Source organism: Myodes glareolus, chromosome 15 (assembly GCF_982192425.1).
Source record: "Myodes glareolus chromosome 15, mMyoGla1.1, whole genome shotgun sequence".
Taxonomy (NCBI): domain Eukaryota; kingdom Metazoa; phylum Chordata; class Mammalia; order Rodentia; family Cricetidae; genus Myodes; species Myodes glareolus.
Genome location: NC_142040.1, coordinates 24,487,979 through 24,513,823, shown reverse-complemented (window position 1 = coordinate 24,513,823; position 25,845 = coordinate 24,487,979). Strand labels below are relative to the sequence as shown.

At 37.6% G+C, this 25,845-nt stretch overlaps 2 protein-coding genes across 4 annotated transcripts in view; one reads left to right on the top strand and one right to left on the bottom strand.

The window, feature by feature from the left end:
- The first annotated feature begins 22 nt into the window (after window positions 1-22).
- Nsa2 (NSA2 ribosome biogenesis factor) lies at window positions 23-6,960 on the top strand. The gene is made up of 6 exons (XM_048441521.3): window positions 23-182; window positions 1,928-2,115; window positions 2,206-2,356; window positions 4,144-4,323; window positions 6,118-6,310; window positions 6,751-6,960. The coding sequence occupies exons 1-6, from the start codon at window positions 180-182 to the stop codon at window positions 6,816-6,818; spliced, it is 783 nt and encodes a 260-aa protein (XP_048297478.1). The 5' UTR covers window positions 23-179; the 3' UTR covers window positions 6,819-6,960.
- A 649-nt stretch (window positions 6,961-7,609) lies between these two features.
- Window positions 7,610-25,845, bottom strand: part of Fam169a (family with sequence similarity 169 member A) — a 61,563-nt gene continuing 43,327 nt past the window's right edge. For all 3 annotated transcript variants that reach the window (XM_085676828.2, XM_085676827.2, XM_048441518.3), the window contains 7 exons: window positions 23,352-23,480; window positions 22,452-22,558; window positions 20,154-20,193; window positions 19,579-19,729; window positions 15,516-15,672; window positions 12,098-12,295; window positions 7,610-11,284 (listed from right to left, as the gene is read on the bottom strand). In XM_085676828.2, the coding sequence (XP_085532954.1) occupies window positions 10,748-11,284; window positions 12,098-12,295; window positions 15,516-15,672; window positions 19,579-19,729; window positions 20,154-20,193; window positions 22,452-22,558; window positions 23,352-23,480 (1,319 nt within the window). In that variant the 3' untranslated portion in view covers window positions 7,610-10,747. The remainder of the gene's footprint in view (window positions 11,285-12,097; window positions 12,296-15,515; window positions 15,673-19,578; window positions 19,730-20,153; window positions 20,194-22,451; window positions 22,559-23,351; window positions 23,481-25,845) is intronic.

The following is a 25,845-nucleotide window of genomic DNA, read 5'->3' as shown; positions in this document are numbered from 1 at the left end:
GCTTTGGAAGCGGAGAGCCGACTCGGAACGGCTGTGTGGCGCTCACGCTTCACTCGGCGTTCTTAAAGTGTTGCCCTTTCCCGTTCCGCCTTGCGCGGAGTGTGCTCGTGGGTCAGTGAGACCCAGAAGAGGATTTTCGCAGTTGGGAGGTCGCGGACGGCTGTTCCGCGACTGTCGTCATGGTAAGGAGGCCGCCTCGGGCGTTGGCGGCGGAGGACTTGGGGGTTAGCGTGCTCGGACTGTCGCGGGGGAGGACGGTGGCAGGCGGAACTGAGACGCTGTGGAGTTGGATGTAGACTCTGGGAACTTAGCTGCGGGACGGGGAACACAAGTGAGACAGTTCACTACTAAAGTCTTACTAGCGCGGCGACAGTGCCAGCCTGATGGAACAGAGTTGAGGCTTGTGATAATAACCCTGTATATTAAGCACTAATTGGCATCCCACCATTTTACTGCTCAGTAAGTAAACCTATAGTCTTTGCAAGAAGCCAAACAGCGAATAAATTGTGGAACCAAACCTATCTGTCCAGACTGCCTGCCCTTTTCTTTCTACTGGATGTTTCTCGACAAAATGGAATGCCTTATAACTTTCTTTACTTGCTGTAGAGTTCATGTGCTAGCAGTTAAAAACACCATCTGTAATAGTTTTGTTACTTAGCATTATTCTCTAAACTGGACTTGACCTTACATTGTCATTTTTTGTGGGCTCAACATATCAATGCTAATCAGTTTCATTGTTAAATCAATAAAAATGAAACTATTTAGGATGCAAAGGGATTCCATATAGTACTGACAATGAGCAAAATGATACACCCACTTCGGAAGACAGTTATGGCAGTGGACAATTTCCATACAGAGATCTGAATTCAACTATATTATTGAAACTTTATTGCTAACTACCAAAGGGGGAAAAGGCCAAATAATCATCATCTGGGCAGTGGACAAACAAATGAGTTTATGTTCTCACACCGGGACACTACTCATCATTATAAAATAATTAAGCACTGATATACACAAGGATATATTCCAGTTGAAAGAAGCCAGATGCAAAAGGGTATGTGTTCTGTAGATTTCATTCACTGGGAAAAAAGTAAACATAGAAATATAAGGTTGTGGGCTGGAGAGATGGCTCAGAGGTTAAGAGCATTGCCTGCTCTTTCCAAGGTCCTGAGTTCAATTCCCAGCAACCACATGGTGGCTCACAACCATCTGTAAGGGGATCTGGTGTCCTCTTCTGGCCTGTGGGCATACACACAGAGAGAACATTGTATACATAATAAATAAATAAATATTTAAAAAAAAGAAAGAAATATAAGGTTGTGTCTGGCAGTGGTGTGGTGGCACACCTTTAATCCTAGCACTAGGAAGGCAGAGGCAGGCAGATCTCTGAGTTCCAGGACAGCCAGGGCTGCACAGAGAACCATCAATAAAAACCAAAAGGAAAAGAAAAAAATACACAGGGTTGAAGATGGCGGTGGGGGGAGGGTGACTTAAGTAGCACAAAGGAATGTTTTGGGGTGATGGAAAATAAATACACCATCTTGATTTTAATGGTTACAGAAATATATGAGAGGTCAGAAATTACAACTCAAACCTACAACTAAAAATGGCAAATTTTGTTTTATGTAAATTGTGTTTTGGTAAAACTGACAAAGTTTCTAATAAAAAAAAACCTGACAATATTGAAAAAATAACGAAATCCTATAGTTACCTCATCTCTTTAGTAGATAAATCCCTTCACTGAACAGAAGCTTTTCCTGGGATTCATGCAGGTGTAAAGACGTATCCTATGAATGGTGATAGTACTAGAGGCATTAAAGCTTTGGGTAGTGTGGGAGTCTTACCTACTTTGTATGCTATGTAAAATCTTAGAATAATCCTTTCAGTGCTTACAAGAATTAAAGTAACATTTCTTGAATCATTTCAGCCACAAAATGAGCATATTGAATTACACCGTAAACGCTATGGATATCGTTTGGATTACCATGAGAAAAAGAGAAAGAAAGAAAGTCGGGAGGCCCATGAACGTTCAAAGAAGGCAAAAAAAATGATTGGCCTGAAGGCTAAACTCTACCATAAACAGCGCCATGCTGAGAAAATACAAATGAAAAAGACGTAAGTGGTCCTGTCTAACTCTCAGAATCAGGGAACACCTATTGGGTGATAACTGCCAAACACATTCCAAATCTCTTTCCTTTCTGATAGTATTAAGATGCATGAAAAGAGAAACACCAAGCAAAAGAATGATGAAAAGACTCCACAAGGAGCAGTACCTGCCTACCTGCTGGACAGAGAGGGGCAATCTAGAGCAAAAGTGCTTTCCAACATGATTAAGCAGAAACGAAAAGAGAAGGCGGTAAGCAATGAAAAAAAAATTAATCTTGTTTTGCTTGACAGAAATATTTAAATTAGAGGTTGTAGGCTTATCTCCAGTTTAATTTGGAACATTAAGTGCAACTATAGTTCCATTTGTATATCAAAGCCCTAAAATGTTTTGTAAATTTTTTATTTTGATGGTGATTTTAAGATTTGATTATTTTTATATGTATGTTTGCCCATGTGTGTGCATTTATGACACCATTGATGCCCACAAAGGGCAGAAGAGGATTCCCCGAGAACTGGAATTACTGTTATGAGCTGCTATGTGGGTGCTGAGAACTGAACCCAGGTCCTCTGAAAAGCAGCATTTGAAGGGATCCTGGCTGCTAAGCCAGCTCTCAAGCAACAATTTTATAAATTTAGTTTGATAGAAACTTCTGTCTTATCACCAAGATTGAAATATCCCCGTTGGAAAAAAATTTCAAATTTAAGTTTTAACTTAATATGTCACAGGGAGCTGTGGACATAGCTCAGTTGATAAGAGTTTGCCTAGTTTGTCTGTAATCCCAGCACTTGGGAGGTGGGGAAGGCAGGAGGATCAGAAGTTCAAGGTCATCCTTTGCTAAATAGCAAGTAGGAAACCAATTTCATCTTCATGAAATCCTGCAAGCCATTAGAATGTCATACATCTGGTCAGTCAGTAGTGGTGCACGCTTTTAATCCCAGCACTCGGGAGGCAGAGGCAGGCGGATCTCTTAGTTTGAGGCCAGCCTGGTCTACAGAGCTAGTTCCAGGACAGGTTCCAAAGCTACACAGAGAAACCCTGTCTTGAAAAACCAAAAAAAGAGAATGTCATACATCTTTCATTTAAAAATAAAAAATTAATTAATGAACCTTAAGAATTCAGTAGATAATGACTTCCTACAATTGAAAATCCCTGATGCTGTTGTACTGTGGAGAAAAACACAACTTCCTTGTTTTCCTGCCTTGCAGTGCCAAAATTGGTTCTAGTGGAAAATTTCCAAAGGGACTTAACTTAGATAAAAATTCAACAATTCTTTTACTACACCTTTTACAATTACTGTCAAGCTAGCTAATATTCTGTCCCAATTTGAAAAAGAGCAAATTTTTAAGCACCTGTGAATAGAATAAGAAATCTAATAGGAAAATACACAGTATTAAAATATTTTTTTTCAATTTGTAAATATCCCAAATTAGAACGTTATGAGGAGTAGCAGTTATCTACTCAATGAATAGATTGAACTATTCTAACTGCAGATAAAAGAATCTAGAGTTTAAGGGATTGTAAATCATTCTTGGCTGCCAGGTCATTGTGAAATGCTGGAGTTGCTCTGCATTAGTCCAGTATTCTTTCCAATGCCTAGTATTGATATACCTTGAGAGGTTTTGTTTTGTGTGTCTGTGTATTCTGGAGCAGTACAAAACACCTGACAACATGATGATCAGTCTCAAAGTCCATTTTAGAGTAAAATAACAAAGAAACCAAGTGGGATACTGTGCTTGAAACTAGTAACTAGGACATACACTGTTGATAAGTCATTGCCTTAGAGGAACAGGTTTTGGGTCCATAACAAGGTATGAAGAACTCTTAGCTTAACCATTTATTTAATGTACCAGGATATATGAACTTAACTGATTTTTCTTAATTATGGCTTCTGAAGAAACAGCACAGACTTCCCCAAAACAGTTGAACAACAAGTGAAATGTGCTGAATGGTTTAGGGGAAGTAAGTGTTCTACTCTAACTAAAACGCGTGACTCATTCTTACTCTCTTTTAATTACAATACAAACCTGCACTTCTAGGGAAAATGGGAAGTCCCTCTACCCAAAGTTCGTGCCCAAGGAGAAACAGAAGTATTGAAAGTTATTCGAACAGGAAAAAGAAAAAAGAAGGCATGGAAGAGGATGGTTACTAAAGTCTGCTTTGTTGGTGATGGTTTTACAAGAAAACCACCTAAATATGAAAGGTTTATCAGGCCAATGGTAAGTTTCCATGGGAGTATGATGACTTAATGTTAACCCCTTGTTAAATATTCTTGGAAAAAGAATATTACAGTTTCCTGAAATTGCTAAAATTGATGTGAAAAACAGCTTGGAGAGCATTTTGTGCTATTTTTGTTACGTCATTAATTGAAATTTACTTTGTATTTTCCATGAATCTAGGCTGAGTCTTCAGATTCATAATAGATTTGAGATAAAAGAATTTTTATAACACATCGCTAGTGAATTCTTGTATTTAAACATTATACACTAGACTCTTCATTCTTTAATAGTCATATTTCTTTATTCAACAAGATAGATGCTATTATGCCTGAAGTGCTAGGCCTTTGATACCAACTAATTAGACAATTTGAGTAAGAATGTTCGCTTACATTTGATCTTAGCCAAAAGACAAAAAAGCACTGGACTTAGCTTGAGCTTTAGTGAGGTAAATGTCATTTTTACTCCTTTTGTATACATTCTAAATAGTATAACTATTTTGTTTTTATAAGGACTATAAAATAGCTTAATTTCTGTTGACAGCAGTAATAATATCTTAACAAACTAATCCCCTGCCTAGAATTTCCCCTCCTGCTTTGAAATATATGGAACTGATTTTTATCAGAATCCTTTCAGAGATTTAATGTGCCACCGTAAGCCTAGCCTGCTTAGATACATGAATGTTGGTGGTATTGATCTTAATGCTCAATCTAAGTAATTCGTAATGGATTCAAATGCTTACAATCACTGCTACCAGCTTTTTCACTGGATAGGGCAGTTCAACCCCCCCCCCCCCCCCCCCCCCGTTCACCTACTGCACCAGAAGCTACCTGCCTGCACAGCCCAGAACATTTATTCACTCATGATTCCTGACCTTAACTTTGTATTTATAATCTTTGGAATAAATTTTGGTGGCATTTTTTTCCGGGGAGGGAACTTTCTTTCAATACTAAGAACTTAATTAAACATCATTTTCCTTCCATCCCCAGAGGTAAAAATAAAGCAAGACTGCATGATGTTCTGATATTTAAAGTACTGTACTGATAGGACCCCATTCAGGGGACTTGGTGGCATCTCTGTGACATGGACCTCTCAGAATATTCTCCAGTCTTTGAGTCATATTACCATCTACATAAAGAAAGCTAACACCCACCAATCCCTTTTTCTTCCCCATGTTTAAAGATGGCTGAAGTATTTGGAATCTGAAATTGGAACCCATAGGTTTGATTCCATTTACCACATATGATTTAATCAAACGTGCAGACCTGGAGGGCTCCTGGGAGGTTGTCATGTATAAACAAGGTACTCGTGAGCTCTAGCAGTGTCTGGCATGGAGTATACTCAGTGAGTGCAGTGACTAGAAAAACACAGCTATTAACTGGGTATTCTGACATGGGAAACCTTTTTGATTGTGTGTATTTCTTTCTATTCATTCATTCATTCATTTATTAATTATGTATACAATATTCAGTCCGCCTGTATGCCTGAAGGCCAGAAGAGGGCACCAGATCTCATTACAGATGGTTGTGAGCCATCATGTGGTTGCTGGGAATTGAACTCAGGACCTTTGGAAGAACAGGCAATGCTCTTAACCTCTGTGCCATCTCTCCAGCCCCGTGTGTACTTCTTTCTACCACATTTATCCACTGAGATTTTTAGTCTGCAGAAATGTTAATATTTTATTTGATGGTTTAAGGCAATATTCATCTCCTAGTTGAGATGACTAGAAGACTAGAAAAAAAGGATTCTAAAGCCCCTGCCCACCTTGTGGACTCACTCTTGTGGTTGACTTTCCAGGGTCTGCGTTTCAAAAAAGCTCATGTCACACATCCTGAGCTGAAAGCCACCTTTTGCTTGCCAATACTTGGTGTGAAAAAGAATCCATCATCCCCATTATATACAACTCTGGGTGTAATCACCAAAGGTACAGTTATTGAAGTGAATGTGAGCGAGTTGGGCCTTGTGACACAAGGAGGCAAGGTTATTTGGGGTAAGTAAAAGTTCAAATGTGGGATTGCTTTCCTGTAGCCTAATGCAAACACTTTCCTGAGTATTAAAAGTATACAACTACTTTCTCTCTAATGAAGAAGAGCCAAGTATGTTAGGGGCTTGGAGCGATGAGTCTTTTCCTGATTTAGTTTTTGCTTTTACTGCCCAGATTATTCTTAAATTTAAGATGTTGTTTGAAAAGGAAGATATTGTTTAAAATAGATTGTTAGACTGATTTGAAATTCATTAAAGCAAAGTAAATCAAAGTAAGTCATCATGGGAAAGTAGACACTAATAAAATGTATTAATAAAATGGAGCTGGCTGCCATTTGTGAACATAATTACATAAGTTTAAAGTAGTTAGACTTTAGACAAAAGTTTTATGCTTTAAGATTATTTTTGTTAACATTATTCTCTTCTTTTGGGTTTTCTTCTCCTTAGGAAAGTATGCCCAAGTTACAAACAATCCTGAAAATGATGGGTGCATAAATGCCGTCTTGCTGGTTTGATAGTGACTTCTACTGAAAACTACGCACCGTTAGGAAAACACCACCACTGTGATCTTTCTGAATACTACCAAGGTGCCTACCCATGAGCAGTCATCGAGGAGTATTTATTAAATTGTAAATAAAAAATAAAAACTGCACAGTTTTACAGTGAGTGTTTAGTTTGGGGCCTAAGGGCTTACATGTCAATAAAATGTAGTAACTGAATAGCAAGCATACAAATAGATGTATGTGAACTAAAGAGTGGGCATGCAGCATTGCTGAAAAAAACCCCAGTGTAGTTTTAAGTACCCATTAAGGTTAATGAACACTTAATTATTAAGTATTTTCCATCTCACTGCCATTAACCCTAAAAAATGGAACATGTTAAACGAGATAAGTGTTTTAAGAAATACTACATTAAAAGTATGTGAGAAGATAAATTAAACTGAACACAACTTGTAGCTTTTCCACTTGTAACTAATAATTTATGTAGTACGTCAGTGAACTCCAGTGTACTTCTACATTTATACTACTACAATGATGGTAAAAATTGGTTAGATAGTTCTAGACCATGTACTAGTGCCCTGAAATGCAGCAGTTAATTAGATTAAAAGTCATGATTTGGAATTGTAACTTAATCCAAGCTCTTTTTTGTTCTGTGAATCATATGGTCATGACTTTTTTTTTTAAAGTCAGCCAATGTGACTAGTTTTGCCTTTAACAGAATCATTCAATGTCTATTACAATAATTAAGCACATCTTCATGAATGAAAATTGGGGGAAAAAAGAAAAAAATTGAAAACAGACCAGAAAACAATCACAAAATATAGGTTTAATTACTATTTTAAACATTAAGGTGGGGGGAAGACTAGCAAGGAAACAAACCGTAAATTCTCCAGTAAGACTTGCAGCTCTGAATAATACAACATTTTTTTCCTCTAAGTTTTAGAACATACAAAGATGGTGGTAGTAAATGACCATTTAGTACAAACAGATTCACCTCAGGACCTTTCTTACAATTAGATTTTAACGTTTTCCACCAATAAAAATGGGTACTATATGATTTATTCGCTCAAGTCAGAGATAGTGAAAGGAAGTCTGACTTCAGGTAATCAGTGTGGTATTGCTGAAGTAGGTTTGCTTTTTTTAAGAAATAAAAACAGCAAACTATCTTGTAGGAAGTATGAAAGCAAGCATGACATATGTAACAGACCACACCAAAAAACACCAGATTGCGAGTGGACATAAAAGGCAGAAGTTGCTTCCTAAATATGGTTACATATGAGTAGTGTTAGTATAAACTCCTTATTTACATTGAAATCTGTGTAGGCTGCTGGTGTGACCACACCTTAGAAGGTAATTGCAGAGGAAGGAGCCTTGGAGATGTTTAGCTCATAGACAGGGTTTAAGGGAACACTATGCTAAAGTCACAAACCATCTCAGGTAACACTGTGATGATCTATTAAAAGTAAACCATTAATGACTAGAATTCCTTGCTCTGCAAACCAGTGGAAATAACATAGACACATTAAAGTAGAAGGATGTGAACATAACATAGATGACTGACATTCTAAGTCATGCTATTATTTGATATTGTTAAAAATCATAATATAATCTCTCCATCTTTAAAACTTGTAAAGGAGCTTTACAATAAAATTCTTAAATAATTTTTTGTGTGGTCTAATAGTTTAGGTTTGAAAGTAAAACTAAAATTTTGCTAATACTCATCTGCTTTATATTATATACGGAAATATATATGTATATACACCAGAAGGGAACACCCTTCTCCACAAACATGACTTCTAAACAAAAAGTACCAGTTTCCAAGATATGACAGGGTGTGACCAAACATACAAAACTAGCTGCTTGAAGTCACAGCAGCCCTCCTAATGCCTTGCAAAAACTACAAGTATTGAATTAAGTTTATTTAGGTTCCCTACTACATACAAATTTTATTATAAATTTTATATGATCAGTATGCTACTGAACATGAAAGATCTTTCCTGTGTGACAAAATTTTTCCCGTGATCTCTAAACTTTAACTTCTGTCACAGACAACACATTTCCTTGTGTGCTAAATGTTTTGAAATTGCTTTAAATTCCAGTTATAGTAAACAAGTTTAATAAGTATAAGTTTATATACTAGTCCCCAGTGTGATGAGTATTTTGCTTTAACTCAAGAGACTATTCACACATCAAGCTGCCAGTGAGTGCAATCTTTTAAAAACACTCATTTAAAGAATGTAAAGGGAACAGTAGTCAAAAAAAAAAAAACAAACTAGAATTTAAGTTTCTGAATCTTAACAGACTCTTCAGATACTATCCCTAGTTGAGATCCTAACAAAAGCTTCTCTAAATGTGTAAAACAGCATCAGCATCAGGCAAATTCAGAGTTACTCACACCTATTCTTTAACTTAGCACTGAGAAAAATGCCGTAATTTTCACTTAACAATCATTTAACTAACTTCTAGCCAAAAATAAAAACAACAGGTAAATACAAGTTCTAACATCATAGTAGAGTTTACTATTTGGTCTGCTTAAAGATTTTAATTAATTGGATTTTCTAAAACATCTCATCCCTAAATGTAAGACCTGACATCACCAAATCACCTAACCTAACCAACTGAAGACTGCAAATCCAAACTCACAGCACCTCACATAAGGACACAAAGTCCAGGTATTTTCTCAAGGCTCAAACTGTTTCATAATAATAAATCTTAATGGTCTCAAAATAGCCTCCAACTTGAGTATAAATGAGAGTACATGGTATTTTGAAAATACTACTGACAGATTCTCTATGGCATCTAAGAATAATTGTTTTGCTCACTTTAAACCAACTCAAAGAAATGAACAGGTTTCCCCCCTATAAAACAAAAAAACTAAATGCTTTTGACATTGCAGTAAAGTACACATACAGGGTAGCCTACAGTCAATAGTCAGAACATCTAAAGTATACAAGACTCAAAGGAACAGCAGAAATAGAATTTAGGCATTCGACACCTCATAGAATAGGTCTAAAGATGTGGTTCTAAACCTATCCCAAAATGGAAATAAAAGTATAAATTGCAAGCTAGATGGAAGTCTTAACAGAAGAATCACAGTGACTTACAGAGCAGTAGAGGGATTGAGCAGACATAGGAAGGGCCTATACTTCTGCAGAATTCTAATTTATTAGGCAGGAATAAAAGTATCTGATCAGACCCACCGTCCAAATTAAACTACATTCTAAATTCAATTGCTTGAATTGTTTACCAGATGAAAGTATACCCAAGCTTTTTAGCATCTGCAAGTATACAGAAAAATTAAAAAATTATAGCAAACTAATACGTCAGGTGGAATTTTAAATTACCCATATGCCACAGTTAAGTCTCTAACAGTACTGTTAACGTCAGATGATAGGAAGGCTAGACTGTACTTCACACATGTTGAACTATCTACAACTAATAAGAAATAAAAACAATCATGTTCACTGCCAAAAACTATGTTTTGTCCTCTCATTTGAGATTATTTTAATTTATTGACACGTTTTTGTTTACTTATGCCCACATTTAAAAAGTGGAGATTGTTTTTGATACTAAGATAAAGCTTTGAGAACCCTTGCCAAGTTTTACCATTAAAGCCCTTAGTATAAAAGATTTCTAGGATCTTTGTGTTAGAAAGTCTACTAGATTTTTAATTTTTTTGAAATATTAATGGTTAGATGTTCCACGTGCTAAAGAAAAATGTATGACCTGGATTCTCAAAATTGACACATGGTTCATAAAAATAAAAGTTACTTAGAGAAAATAATAAAAAAGAATGGTGAGCCTTGAAGGGTAGAGAGGAAAATGCGTTTATAAATAAGTTCAGATTGAAACTTTGGAATCTATCCTGTGCCCCTTGCTGTTTATTAATTACTATGTTTAAAAACAACTACATTACAAAGAATTTATCATACGCATTTCTTCATTCAGGACAGTTTGGCTTTTTTCTTGGCAGGTCCTTTATGTCCTTTGGCCTTTCTTCTCAAATTCCTCCTGTCTACCACAGGGACTTCCACTTCTATCTCCTCTGAGCTGCTGTCCACAGCTTTCTCAGCTGATTGTGGGAACTGGTCCAGTTGCTCAGAAGACGCTTCAGATTGCTCCTCTGACTGGTTCTTCTGCCCTGCATTCTGTGGAAATGGCACATCTTCAAGTTCTACCTCTATCAGAGAACTCTGAGCAGCAGATGTTTCCTGGGCCTCCGGGACTCCATCCTCACCCTGATCCTCCAGTGAGGAAGTAGTGTTGGGTGATAAATTCTCAGAGACCGGCTCTTCAGGAAAGTCTGTTACTGCAGAATTTGGGAAACCACCATCAGACTTCTCTTCGTTTGACAGAGTGGCAACACTGTCTGAGCTCCCCAAATGTGTTTTCTTTTTTGAAACTAGCTTTTCCTCAGTATGTCCTTTATCATCAGATGGGCCTTGATCTGTCAACATTTCTGAATCAGAAACAGGTGAGGTCTGGGAGAAAAAAGCCATACAAAAATAAAGCTGTAAACAGTTTTATAATACAGTTCTAAATGAATCATTCTCAGAACACTGTCACTGATATGTAAAGAACTCAGTACTGATTATTTTTGTTACAAATAAGTCCATATTCTAAATTGAACCCGAAATTTCTTCAAAATGTCTGACGGCAAATTTAATACAGTAAGAAATCATTTTGCCTCAAAAGAGTATCCAAAACACTACGGTTCTACCAAACCATCAGTTATCTTTAAGTTCTGCTGTTACTGTAGCCAGAATGAAGAATCTCTTGGGACAACACTATCCTATCCCTTGCTCAGTCTAACTAGTTTCACTGGACAACAGCGGTAAGGACAATGGGAGCTTTATTCACCAACCTTTGTAAGACACTTAGAAAGCATTAGTATATATGTCTTTTAGCTGTAAATTGAAATATTCAAAGCCAAACTAATTTTTAAATATTCATCAAGCTTTTCTTTAGCTTGTCTACTGAATTTAAAACAATCAAAATTACTGTAGTAGTAATAGCCAATGTATATAATAAGTATTCAACTGTTTGATAAACCATGTTTTTTTGGAATTTTTCTAATCATTTCCCTAAGCCTGTAAGAGAGTTCTCATTTTGTTACCATAAAGCAGTTATGATGTGGGGTGGGGGTGGAATTGAACCTTGAAAGACATACAAAAATTTATGTCTGAAAGAGTATATGCTAGGGTGTAGGAAAAGATTCTGACTCCTCCACCTTACCTAATGGCACCACTACTGGCAAAGGTTACCTATAAGAAAGTGAGGTGATTCTGCCTTACCTTGTCTGGTGCAGCCTCAGAAGTTTTTGGAGGGTCTGCCACCACTGGAACAGTATTCACAGTCTCTTCGCTGGAATTCAAAGACGGGACTTTTAGCTCTTCTTCCAGACCTTCACTGGAGTCCTCCTCTTCAGTCACCAGTGAGGTCTTAAGGGCATCATCCACAACCTCACCATTCACAGGCTCTAATGTAGAGTCCTATACCAAGAAGGAAAGTTGGGGTCTGATTACAAACTAACTGGCTGTTCAAGGAAGACCCATTCTCAGTCCCTACTTATCATCCACCAGGACTCACAAGAGATTAAGACAATATAAAGTATGAGTCGTCAAAGAATAGATTTAGTGGAAGAGGAACTTAGTAGGCAGTACCAGCAAAGTAAAAAGTCCCCCAGGGCTGGGCATGATGGCACACACCTTTAATCCTACTACTCTGGAAACAGAGGTAGGTTGATCTCTGTGAATTCGGAGCCAGCCTCATCTACAAAGCAAGTTCCAGGACAGCTAGGACTGTTACACAGGGAAACCTTCTTAAAAAAAACAAAAAACAAAAACAAAAAACGGGGGGGGGGGGGGGCGGCAGGCATAGCAGACCACATACTCCTACTGTTTTTTGGTGATAGGGCAGTACCAGGATGCCCGGGGATTACACAACGTGGGTCTGAGATTCAACGGAAAGATCCTGCTCCTTTCTATCCCTTTTCTTTTTTCGCTTTCTTTTGTTTTTTCAAGACAGGGTTTCTCTATGTAGCCCTGGCTGTTCTGGAACTCGCTCTGTAGACCAGGCTAGCCTCAAATTCCCAGAGATCCACCGCCTCTGCCTTCCCAAGTACTGAGATTTAAAGGCGTACACTACCACTGTTCAGCTAATGTTGAATATTTCTAATTTCTAATGACAGTCTAATAACCAGAAGGTATTCTATACCATTTTAAAAATTAGATTATTAATGCACATGACTGGTCAAAACTAGATCCAATATCAGATTTTATATTCAAGCATATAAAAGAAAGTTTTCCAGATGGATGTAGTGGCACACACCTTTAATCACAATACTCAAGGCAGGCAAATCTCTGTGGACAGACTGGTCTACATAGTGAGTCCCAAGACAGCCAGGACTCTGTAGAGAGACTTGGACTCAAAAGAAAGTTTTCCAAAAGAGATGTGAAAAATACTTACCTTTTCCAAAATAAAATTTTTCTAAAATATAAGGTTTTCAAATGAGCCTGGTGGTAAGTATCAGAAGACTAAGGAGAGAGGATTCCAAGTTTCAGGACAGTCTAAGTAAATATGTCAATTCTCAGGATAGAGTGGATTACAAGGGGGATTCTATCTCAACAAAGAGAGAAAGAGAATATTTTCTATCAATATATATTTTACTATTATACAAAATGGTATACACAGTTGGTTACAAACAGAAGGTAATTACAGTAAACTCATAAAAGGACCAAACATAGAGGGAGAAATGTTAAAGACAAAAAATAAGAAAAACAATAGAAGGCAGAACTGTGGTCACAAAGTAAGAAGCAATGAAAACGTCAGTCCTTTAAGTTTTAGATTTGAGAACAGAATGAACAAAACAGGAAAGCGACTCCACACAGAAGAATTACGATGGCGCCAAGGCTCAGAGTGAGTACTGCTCTTGCAGAAGACTATGTCAGTTCCTAGCTCCTATGTTATACGGCTAACAAATGTCTGTAACTACAGCTCCAGAGGATTCAGCAACCTCTTGTGGCTTCTGTGGGCACTCATATGCAGATGCTCAAACACAGAAATACACCTCCACACATAATTAAAAATAAACATAAGAAAAAACAAGTATTATTGGATTTATGGTGACAGAGATATACAGTAGGCAAGTTATATTGTAGATCAAGACTTGGGGTTGGTATGGAGCATTTGGTATGAGGATCTGAGTTCAAATTCCCACATCCACGTAAAAAGGTGAACACAATTACTTGTTCCTGTAACTAACAGCAGTAGGACCCAGAGAAAAATGGTCAACCCGCCTTACCAGCCAGTCTAGATAAAAGGGAAGCTTCAGTTTGGTGAGAGACCCCCATCTCAAAGCACTAAAGCAGACTGCAATAGAGGAAGACATCCTTCTCTGGCCTCTGCATGTGTACACACAGGCATGTGCACCCCCACCCGACAACAGATAGACCATGAACCAAAGACCAAAGTTTCCCAGAACGTACACATTAAGGAGAGAAAAAAAGCATGAGTCAGAGTCTAATATATATGCAGACACATGGACACATATACATATACAGGAACAAAATAATAACAAAACCCTCAAAGACTAAAATGTTATAAAGCCAGGAAACTAGAGAACCATAAGAAAGGTAAAGCCGTCAGTCACTACAGGGAAGAGAAGTCACTTCCAATGGTACTGTCACGGGAGTGCTGTAATAACATGCTACATGTCTTGCCAGATGAGACAGGTTACATGGTACACACTGTATATTATAGTTTGAAGAAAATTGGTATGAGTGGTGCTGGAGACTTTTTAGAGTTACAAGCACTGGCTGCTTCTGCAGAGAATTCAGATTCAATCAGCAGCACCCACATGGCAACCTAAACTGTTTGTAACTCCAGCTCCAGAGAATCTCATGCCCTCGTTTTTGTTTGTTTTTCATTATTTGGAGACAGAGTCTTTCAAACTTACAGAGATACACTGTTTCTGTCTCCCCAGTGCTGGGGTTAAAGTTGTGGACCACCATGCCTGGCTTGCCTTATGACCTTCAAAGGTACTAGGCATTAGACACACAAGTGGTGCAGACATATATGGAGACATCACACACATACATAATAAAAACATAGTAATAATAAAGAAAATTGGTAGTACTTTGTTATTCTTATACTGCATACACTAGGGAAATACATAAAAGATTTTTCAAGGAACTCAGGGGCATATGAAACCACGAAGAAAGAATGTTTAAAGTAGAAAGGACTGAAGCTATCAAAAAGGATGGACAAATGGGTAACGGGGAAAAGGGGAACAGGAATAACAAATACAAAGAGATCAAGCATCAAGCAGGATTATTTCCTTAGCTACAGAGAATTAATCTGTTTTCAGGTATTGTTTCATGATGCTGTTTTGTTTTTTATTTATTTTACCTATTTTTTTCCCTAGTAAAAATAAAAAATCCAAATCCAAATAACTAATTTCTAATTCTAACAAAATTACAGGTGCAACTGAGGACTGCCTGGACCCTAGTCGGTCTACAAGGCTTTATCGCTTATATACTTAAATATCTTTAGCTCCACTTCTCAGTCTGTATTCAAAATGCACTGAGGAATCTTCCAATTTGCCTTCCTATTATCCTAGTCAGTGTGTACTTTTCCTTACCAATCACCATTTCTACATCATGGTTTTTTTTCTCTAGCAGTGTATGGTTTTATTTATTGAGGACTTCATACTTTGTCACCATCCTGTTTGTCCAGGCGTGGCTGAGTGTCCAGTGTAGGCTGTGCATCTTTACCACTGCTTTCTTCTTCAAATTCAGTCACTCTCTGCTCAGGTTCTTCTTCCAAGAGTTCTTCTGAGCTCTCTGAAGTGCGTGCAGTATATTCTATTCTGGAAAACAAACCAACAGAAAAAGGTAAAATTTCCAGGATCCTATTTTTGAGACAGTATAGGTGATGAAGTCAGGGCCTCTAGTACGACTGATTAACCAAAGCATTGTATAATCCTGGCCCTTTTTACTTTGAAAAAGGTCTTGCTAAAATCGCTCAGCCTGTCTTGGGGTTCACTAAAAATCTTCCTGCCTCAGCAACCGAGAATCCCTAGGAAAAAAGAGGGTTTTTCCCCCCTTTTTGTGTTGCAAGAAAGGGTTTCTCTGTAGCTTTGAAGTCTGTTCTGGAAACTCAGTCTGTAGATGACGCTGGCCTCAAACTCCAATATTCACTTGTCTCTGCCATTCAAGTGCTGAGATTAAAGGTGTGTGCCACGACTGCCCAGCTAGAATCCCTTCTTTAAAAAGTAACATTTTAGATCATTAAGTGGTATTCCATCAGCTTTAGATTCTGTATGTAGGTCCAAGACTAATCTTTTCATTCTGAAAAAAATTGTTCCTTTTCCTGCCTATTGTTTAGTTCAATTAAAACCATCACCACTTTCTCTATTTAAACTAGACGTTTCATCTACTCTATCCTACTCTATTGGAATGAACAGATACCCCAGCTGACTTCCACTATTTTTAGAGCACAGCTTCTGTCAATAATAAAGTATATTACTGGAGATGAGCTTAAAATTTCAAAATACTCCCAGTGTGTTCTCTGTCCTGTTCTGTGGATGAGCCCTCAGCACTGCTCCAGAGTCATGCCTGCCTGCTTCCTGCCACTCTCTCTACTATGACAGTGATGGGATGCAACCTCTCTAGAACTTTAACCTTCAAAGGAACCCTTCCTTCTGAGGTTGACTTTGTTGTGGTCTTTTTTTAAAAAAATCACAGCAACAGAAAAGAAACTAAGAAGTTGGTACTGGGGGATGGGCTAACACTGTGACACTTTTTTCTTTAAGAAGGAAAAAGGAATCTAGAAGACTTTGGGACTTTGGACTAGAAAACTAGTTGGCTGCTGTGAGCAGAGCTTGAAAGACAGTGGTGACTCTACATGGACTGTGGAGATCCAGCTCAAGAGGCTTCAGCGGGAAGATTTTTTTAAAATTGTTTTTATTGAGCGATATATTTTTCCAGGGGAAAGAATTAGCAAGCTGGCTAGATAATCATTCTTGTACTATTTTGGCAAAGAATGTGGCTGCCTCCTGACCTTGTCTTAAGAACTTCCCTGAAACTAAAAAGTAATGAAACAGTTTCTTTTTTAAAATATTTATTTATTTATTATGTATACAATATTCTGTCTGTGTGTATGCCTGCAGGGCAGAAGAGGGCCCCAGACCTCATTACAGATGGTTGTGAGCCACCATGTGGTTGCTGGGAATTGAACTCAGGACCTTTGGAAGAGCAGGCAGTGCTCCTAACCTCTGAGCCCCCCCATGAAACAATTTCTTCAGTAGAGATTTCAAGACAACCTAATAGGTCTCAAAATCACTAATAACCACTCCACAATGTGGTTATGAACAACCACAATCACAGATCTACAATGAGAAGGAGCAAGTGGGGCAAAAAGAAATACTAAACATACAGTTTAAAGAGAAAAGGAACACATGAGATATAGAGCTACAGAATTAGGAGTTTTCTATACTGGGGTCCAATATTTCCTCACTATGCCCTCTTATGTCTCTTAATGTATATTCTGTGCCTTGTATGTTGAAGTATGTAATTTTTCTTTTGATTTTAATTTTACAGAGGGTTACAATTGTCTTGAGTCTCAAAAGAGACCTTGAACTTTGGACTTTTAAAGTACTGAGACTGAAAAATTATAATAACTTTTGAAGTTGGATCAAATATATTTTGCAATATGGTATAAGCCTATGGAGGTCAGGGAACGGAATGTGGTGGTTTGAATGGCAGTGATACCCACAGGTTAAGAATTTAAGATAAAACCAGGTGGTAGTGGTGCATGCCTTTAATCCCAGCACTCAGGACGCAGAACTCTATGAGTTCGAGGCCAGCCTGGTCTACAGAGTTCGAGGACTGGCTCCATTGTTATTGAAAAACCCTGTCTTGAAAAATCAAAATCAAACAAACACCCAAGAATTTAAGATAAGAGTTGGGGGTGGGGCACAAGAATTGCAAGGGGAGAAGGTTAGAAATGATGTGATACAGTATTCATGTATGAAATCACACCTGTGAATCAGGTGGTACTTACATACGCCCTTAATCCCAGCATTCAGGAAGCAGAGGCAGACAGATTTTTGAGTTTGAGACTAGACTGAGCCTGTAGAGCACAGCTAGTGGGCCTTGAAATTCTTCTCTATCCTAATTATACTTATAAAGTTCTACTTATTTTTAAGCACTGATCCCAAAGGAATAGGTGGACAGTGACAGAGGACAGCTAGTGGTCTCTTCTGGATTCTGCATGTGCTCACAGATACACACACACACACACACACACACACACACACACACACACACACGTTGCAAAAGGAACGGCAGGCTGTGTTCCCGCCACCCGGCTAGCTTTACCCGAAATAATTACATGGGAACTGTATTCTTTTAAAAACTGCCTGGCCCATTATCTCCAGCCTCTTATTGGCTAACTCTCACATATTGATCTAACCCATTTCTAATAATCTATGTGTCACCACGAGGTGGGGGCTTACCAGGAAGATTCTAACCTACATCCATCTTGGGTCAGAGCTTCATGACGACTGCCTGCCTCTGCTTTCTTTCTCCCAGCATCCTGTTCTGTCTACTCCGCCTATCTAAGCTGCTGTCCTATCTAAGGCCAAGGCAGTTTCTTTATTAACCAATGAAAGTAACACTTAGACAGAAGACCCACCTACATATCACACACACACACACAATCTTAAAAATTCACAAATAAAGCTTCATTACATTAAATAACTGTTCATGAGACTACTACATAGTTATCTATACACAGTATTCACTTTACATTTAAATTTTTATCTATATTCTATTAAAATTAAATAATTAATTATCCCTATCTAAAATTATTTCATATTTAAAGTAACAGATTTTTTTAGATTTGAGATAATTTAACATCTAAAGTGACAAAGCTGTGAATTAACTAATGACTGAATTAAATGGTTAGTCAGAAAAGCCTAATTTTATTATAAAATATAAAATATTCATTTCTTTCAGATGTAAAAGAGCTGCAAAGACGGCTCAGTATAGCGTAGCTATAAAAGTGCTGGTTTCAATCCGCCTGTACCATATAAACAAGGTACTGTGGTACCCAGCTTGTAATCCCAGGTCTCAGGAGGTAGAAGCAGAAAGAAATGGCCACATAGCAAGTTTCAGATCATGTAAAATTCCCCTCCAAAACCTGAAAGATAGAGTCAAAGACACTTTTTTTGTTGTTGTTATTTTCATTTGTTTCAGAGATTTGCCATTCAGCACGAGCTTGCTTCAAACTCCAGGCAATTGGCCATCTCAGCCTCCCAAATAGTGGATTATAGACATAAGTCACCACATCTCACTTGAAGATAAAATTTTTACCAAGAATTCTACTGATTCTGTTGACTGCCAAGTCTCTGAAAAAACTGACTGTATGGTTATTACTATCCAGTAGCCTGAGTAAAGTGGATTAATTATAAAGTACCTGAATTTTCTTTAAATAGACTTCAAGCTTCCGCATTAGTGAAATCTACCCTATCAAAGTTGATGATGAATCTTCTGGGATAATATAATGACCTGAGTACTCTGGGTTTGCACACATGAAGACTCTAGAGTGAGTCAGAAAAGAACATTCCTGGGAAGCAGAACTGAAGTACAAACCCTTGGGCAAAGATACCTGCTGCAGCGCAGGAAAGAGCTCAACCTTCAGGACCAGACACCAACAGTACAAAACCGACAATCCATGAAATAACGTGAGTGAAGCATCATTTCTCTCTTACTTGTTTACTGAAGCCACAGGTGCAGTCTGGGCAGTGTTCTCATCTTCACCTTGAGAACTGCTAAATTCAGAATCCTGAAACCGCTTTCCGATCTTTGGTCGCTTTAGGTGACTACTTCGAGTTCGAGTAGAAACAGGCGTCTTTTCTGGACCTGAGGGCAAACCAGGAAACAGCACTGACTATGCATGGGAAGGACTACCTATGAAAACACACAGAAATGCAAGAACCACACCAGCTAACCCACCCACTGCCCACTGTACAGTTTTCCTGCTTCCTTCAGCTCCAGCTAAGAAAACAATGTCAGCGTTTGGTTTCATCGTCAGCATTTGTTTTCATTGTAAGATGACTGCCAACATTCATTCCTCGTACTTCTACGTTATCCTGAGGGTTTCTACAGTCATGTTCTCTCCAACTGATTTTGGGGAACAATATGGACATTATGATCCCTATGTTACAGGAAAAGGAGGAGGGGGCGCAACAGCACCCCCGTATTCACACACAATAGTAAAATCGGGGAGTGGTGCATGAGAGTCCAAAGCCAGAACATTTACTAAAAGAACAGCTGATTTTCTTACCTTCAGAAGTGCTAGCAAAGGCATCTTTTAGGGAATGGATCTAAAATAAAGACAAAGGTTAAAATTTAATATTTTTAACTGTCCTTTCTCACTACGGGCCTATTTTGTTCAGAGTTTCAAAGAAAAATATTTAACTGTATTAAAACACTACTTTTTGTTAAGAAATCTACCTTCAAAAGTAAAAGGTTATGTTATATCCCTTGTTTCATTGTAAGTCTGTGAGTTTATCCAAGGATCTGAAATGTTATAGCTTTACCTTGGAATGTCCTGGCATTCTGTCCACAGCTACCTGCTCTCCTGGCTTTTTCTGTGTACTATCTTCACTTAATAGCTATTGTAGATGAATCAAAACATACAAATAAATTTTCCCAACTTCTGCCTTGATTTCCAAAGCAAGTATTCCAAACATTATTCCTTATCTACATTAATGGCAATAGCAATCACAGTCATTCTAGCAATTCTGTGAAAAAATAGCAATGAGTCCTTCCTATCATTCCACCAATCACAAAGCTTGTGGATTTTAAATGAAGGTTCTCTCAGAACTGCCCTTTCCTATCACCACTGCTGTGCCCAGACCTTTATTATCTTAAATCTAAATAATTCCAAATAGCTTCTTCCCTGGCCAAGTACCAACCTTTAACCCTTTCCACCCAATAAAATGCTTCGCAGTCAGACTATGCAATGCTTTGCTTAAAACTTTCAAATCAATACCTTATCACTGTATAGAATACAAACTAAAAAAAGTTTTCAATAATTTCTTTTATATTAAGTATATCATTTCTGAATTATCTCTTACATTTCTTTTACATGCTATACCTCTAAAATGACCTAACAACCTTTTCATAGACCTCTAGCTGCCCTTTCAGTCACCCTGTACTATGTACCTTCAGTCATTTGCTATAACAACAAAGGCAAACATCATGCTGCAGTTTATTTATGTTTCCAACAGTGGATCATCTAGTTCTCTCATGTACTCAAGGACATACCTTTATCTTTGAACCTCCACTGCTTGCCCTAATACCTACTCCATTACAAAATGCCATCCACTCATTTACCTACTACACACTTACTCAACTACACCATGGGAGGCACACACATCAAAAGATCTATTTAGAGTTGAAAAAAGTCATCCTATATTTCAGAACAGCTAGTAAGGTTATGTGAATTTGAAAGCTGACAACAAAAGAAATGACAAATGTTTTGAGGTGATGGATGTGAAAATTATCCCGATGAAATCATTACATAATGCACATAATAAAATGTCACATTGTACTGCAAAAAAACATGCAAATATTGGGTTAACTGAAATTTAAGTCTAATTATAGACTTTAAAGTAGCTCACTGTGGCAAATGCATAACAAAATTTTGCCTTCAAGAAGTCTGTAGTTCAACTAGAAAAAATAAAATGATAAAAGGTAAAGAGAACCACATGTGATGTTTTATGTACAAAACAAGTAAAAGCAAGCAAAGTACCACCTCAGGAAGAAGAGGCAGGTGAATCTTTGTGAGTTCCAGGACAGCCAGGGAACATAGTGAAACTCTGTCTCAAAAACAAACAACTAAAGAAAAGGAAAAAAAGAGCAAACACTATGACGTCCTAAACATAGAAATATATGTAAAACCTGATATTGTAGTAGTCTTATTATTTATGCTATCCTTAGAAAAATGTAAAAACTTTTCATTCAACTATTGTCAATTCTTAAGACATGAAATATAAATGGTAGAGGGGAGCAGAGAAAAATGTATAGCTCAATAAAAATTAATAAAAAAAGAGAAAAAAGAAATATAAATTGTAATTAAATATACATAAAAATAACAGCCTCTAGTAATCGGTGAAATAGTAATATATATTTTCCTTTTATGTACATATAATTTATATTACCTTTACTTAGCTTATAAGACTTGTAAACAAAAAAGCATTAAATCTTTAATAATCAGTTGACAGAAGTCACCAAGAAAATGAATGCAGTTGTAATTACTTAAATTTGTTGAATAAACTGTAACATTTGAAACTTAAGCTGGGCCTTGTAGTGTGAACTATTCATGAGGCCATGAGGCTGAGCACATTTTCAAGTTCAAGGCCAGGCTAGACTATAAGCCAGTCTAAGCAACATGGTGAGACTTACCTCAAAATAAAAAGTAAAAGCGAGGCTGGGCTAGGGATGTAACTCAGTGGTAGAACACTTCCCTAGCACACATAAGGCTCCATGGCCAATGTTCATGATTACCAAAATAATAAACAACAAAAACAAAGGACACAAAAACATTACTATTTCCTATGACGGTCAAAGATTATACCTGCATCTCACTAGACTGACTGTCTTCCATTCCAGGCTCATATTCTCGTACAGCAGCAAGACCATACTCTCCAGACACAGGTCTTTTAGCTTCATATTGAGAAATCTCTGTATACAGAAAACGTTTAAATATAAACTAATCATATCTGATTTTCATTTTAATAGTATCTGGTGATCTTCATCAACTTCCAAGAGCAACATAAACAAAAAGGATCAAGAATCTAGATGTGCTGTGTTTCCTTTACAACATGTTATGCCCAATCTCTGATCCATAAAGCCTAGGCCATGCTTCTTCACTAATACACTCATTTTTACTTTTAATTCCTACTGAGGCAGTTCACTACTTGGGATAGTTCTGCTTTTGTCTTTCAATTTTATTTTTATTTCTTTTTCTTTTTTTCTTTCTTTTTTTCCAAGATAGGGTTTCTCTGTAACTTTGGAGCCTGTCCTATAACGTGTTCTCTAGACCAGGCTGGCCTTGAACTAACAGAGATTGTCCTGTCTCTGCCCCGAGTATGCCACCATCACCCAGTTTAGCTTAATTTTACTTTTTTAGACTTATTTAAGATGCAAAATATTCTGTTAGCAAATATGTATGTATACCATGTGTGTATACCCAAGGAGGTCAGAAGAGGGTGCCAAATCCTATGGAACTAGAGTTATACACATGGTTGTGTGCCACCATGTGGGAATTGAATCCAATCCTTTAAAAGAGTAACAAGTGTTGCTTAACTCTCCAGCCCCCTCTAGGTCTGTTTTTTATAAGTGACTCAACAGTAAAAGCACAATAAAAACTTTAAAAGAGGGTCTGCAACCAAAAAGACCACAGCAGTGCTGAGGTGTAAGGTACCAGCACATCAGGTACTGCTTTTTAAATTGTCCCACATCCTACTAGTCTTACCTGCGACTTTAACTGCTTCTCTCTGTAATGCTCTGGTGACTGGTATCCGCTGATGCCAATGACCTACCCCTTCTACTTCCCAAAGAAGTTCATGATCTCCTGGGTACTTTTCAAAGTACTGCTTGGAAGCTGAAAAAGACATTTAACAATTTCCTAGATATCTCAAGTAGCAAATAAGAAGAGAGGAAAGTGAGGTGCCCAAATCATTCAGCGAGGTAGCATAATCTGATACCAAAACCATGATCAAGGGATCTTACTAAGACTATACAGTGGTCTCAGTTACAGGGAAACTCTTGAGACTGGAGAGATGGATTCGTGGTTAAGAGCATTAGCTACTCTTCCAGAGGACCTGAGTTTGGTTCTTAGCACCTATATGTTGGCTCACTCCAGTTCCAGGAGATCCATTGCCCTCTTCTGGGCTCCACAGGTGCCAGCCAAACACTCATAAAATAATAAGTATATCTTTTAAAAAGTAAAAATCTTACAAAATTCCATATAAAAATTTTAAGTGCTAAATCTAAAAAACGTCAGTACAATGCATATATAAAAGGATGTCATTATGTAAGGTTTAAAATCATACTACACAAAATGGTAGAGGAAAACATGATAGTTTGTCAAAACAAGTCACAAACAGGAAGTCAATGACTATTTGAGTCTATTTAGGTGGCCTAACTGAACAGGTAATTCACAAGAAACACAAAGCAGAAGGAGTGATGAAGAGTATACAGCACTGCGGACAATACCACTCCAGTATGTACTTACAAAGGACAAAAATCATCACAATTGTAAAGACTAGTGAAAATAAAGACAATCACAAGGCACACTATGCTTTTTATAGCTATGAGCATGCAAATATGACATCATGAGAGAGAAGAATGCACAGACCTCAGTAGTGCAATTATGTCTGGAAAGCAAAGGAAAAGGGGCTTATAAACAGCTACAAAGGAAAGAACTCTATATATAATAATAAACTGTATAAAACTCCCTGAAGAGCAGCTAACATCTTAACCATGAAGCTATCCCTCCAGCCTCAAGAGTTTCCTTGCAACTGAGATCACTGCATACTCTTGGTGAGTTACCTTGATCATATTTTGGTGTCAAGTTATGCTACCTTAATGAATGGCATGTGCACCTCATATTTTAAAAGATATTTGAAAAATATCTGCTGTGAGAGCTCCTTTGGCCAATAGTCTTTAAGATACCAGCCCACTTGGGTGTGGTCTTATACTATAAATGCGGCTGTAAAGCGTGTGCTTGCTTTTGGTTCTCACTTCTAGCTGCTAGACTCTGTTCCTGTTCCCGTTCATGCAGAGGACTGTGATCTAGGACAGTGGTCTGGGAGTCTCCCCTAACTAAATAACTCTTTATTATACGTAATCCTGAACTAGTGTGAGATTATTTTATATCTTCCGCCATCAAATATCTGAAATGCTAAATGTCTCAGAGTTTTTCATATTTTAAATACTTGCTTAGGCTATACTATTGAGCATACTTAATCTGAAAATTTTAAATGCTCTGAAACATGAAACTTTGAGTGACATATGCTTAGTAAGTTTCAACTTGGGAGCATTTTGTATTTTGGTGAGGCATGCTCAGCCTATATGTAATTCTCATTAAAATCACATTTGTCAAATTTGTCTAATCTGTATACTAAACACAAGAGCAGTAGGATACTATTCTATCATATGAACAAATTATAAATACCTAGTATGAATCCACAGACTGACTTTTAATTGGGCATTTTCCAGTCCTTCTCTCAAACCATAAGTCTATGCCCTGGGCTGGAATAAGAAAAGCAGTTCTTGGAGCAAGAAGAATTCCAATGGAAGGAAACTCACACAAAGACTGTTCTGTATCCACCACACATGTATCTCTTACCCCAAATGCTTGAGACAGAAGTTTATTGGGTTTTTTTTTCAAGATTTTTTTTTTAGCATTTTCCCATCTTAACTACAAAGCCTTTTTATATATACACACAGCCTGAAGATAACTATATATAATAGTTTCAGTGTGTCTACCTATGCGTTGTGACCTGTCACAAGAGCACAGTGCTCAGGTTTTTTAGATTTTTATGTCGCCATTGGCTGTCTGAGATGCTGCAGTGAGGAAGGCAAAGATGACTGTTAGGTAACCAGACAGGAATTAGCAGGCTTGGAGGCCAATCAAGCTGGACCCTTCCCTCACAACCTGGACTACCAGTTACCATGAAAAAGTGCAAGTTCAGGGAAACACTGTGACCCATTAAGGGAAAATTACTCCTCCTGGTCTTACTTCCGGCCCTGAGTGGAGACATAACATTTCATTCATTCATTCATTCATTCATTCATTCATAGATAATTGGAGATATAACATTTTGTTTATTTGTTTGTATGTCTATTTTGGTATCTCTATGTAGCTCTGCCTGTACTGTAACTCACTGTGTAATTCAGCCTGGCCTTGAAATCACAGAGATCTGTTTGCTCAACATCCCAAAGAAGAAAACATTATATATTAC

Bases quoted from the DNA above. Each gene is read 5' to 3' on its own strand.
- Nsa2 (XM_048441521.3), top strand. The intron at 2,116-2,205 runs GTAAGTGGTCCT...CCTTTCTGATAG, and splicing joins AAAATACAAATGAAAAAGAC to TATTAAGATGCATGAAAAGA. The intron at 4,324-6,117 runs GTAAGTTTCCAT...TTGACTTTCCAG, and splicing joins AAAGGTTTATCAGGCCAATG to GGTCTGCGTTTCAAAAAAGC.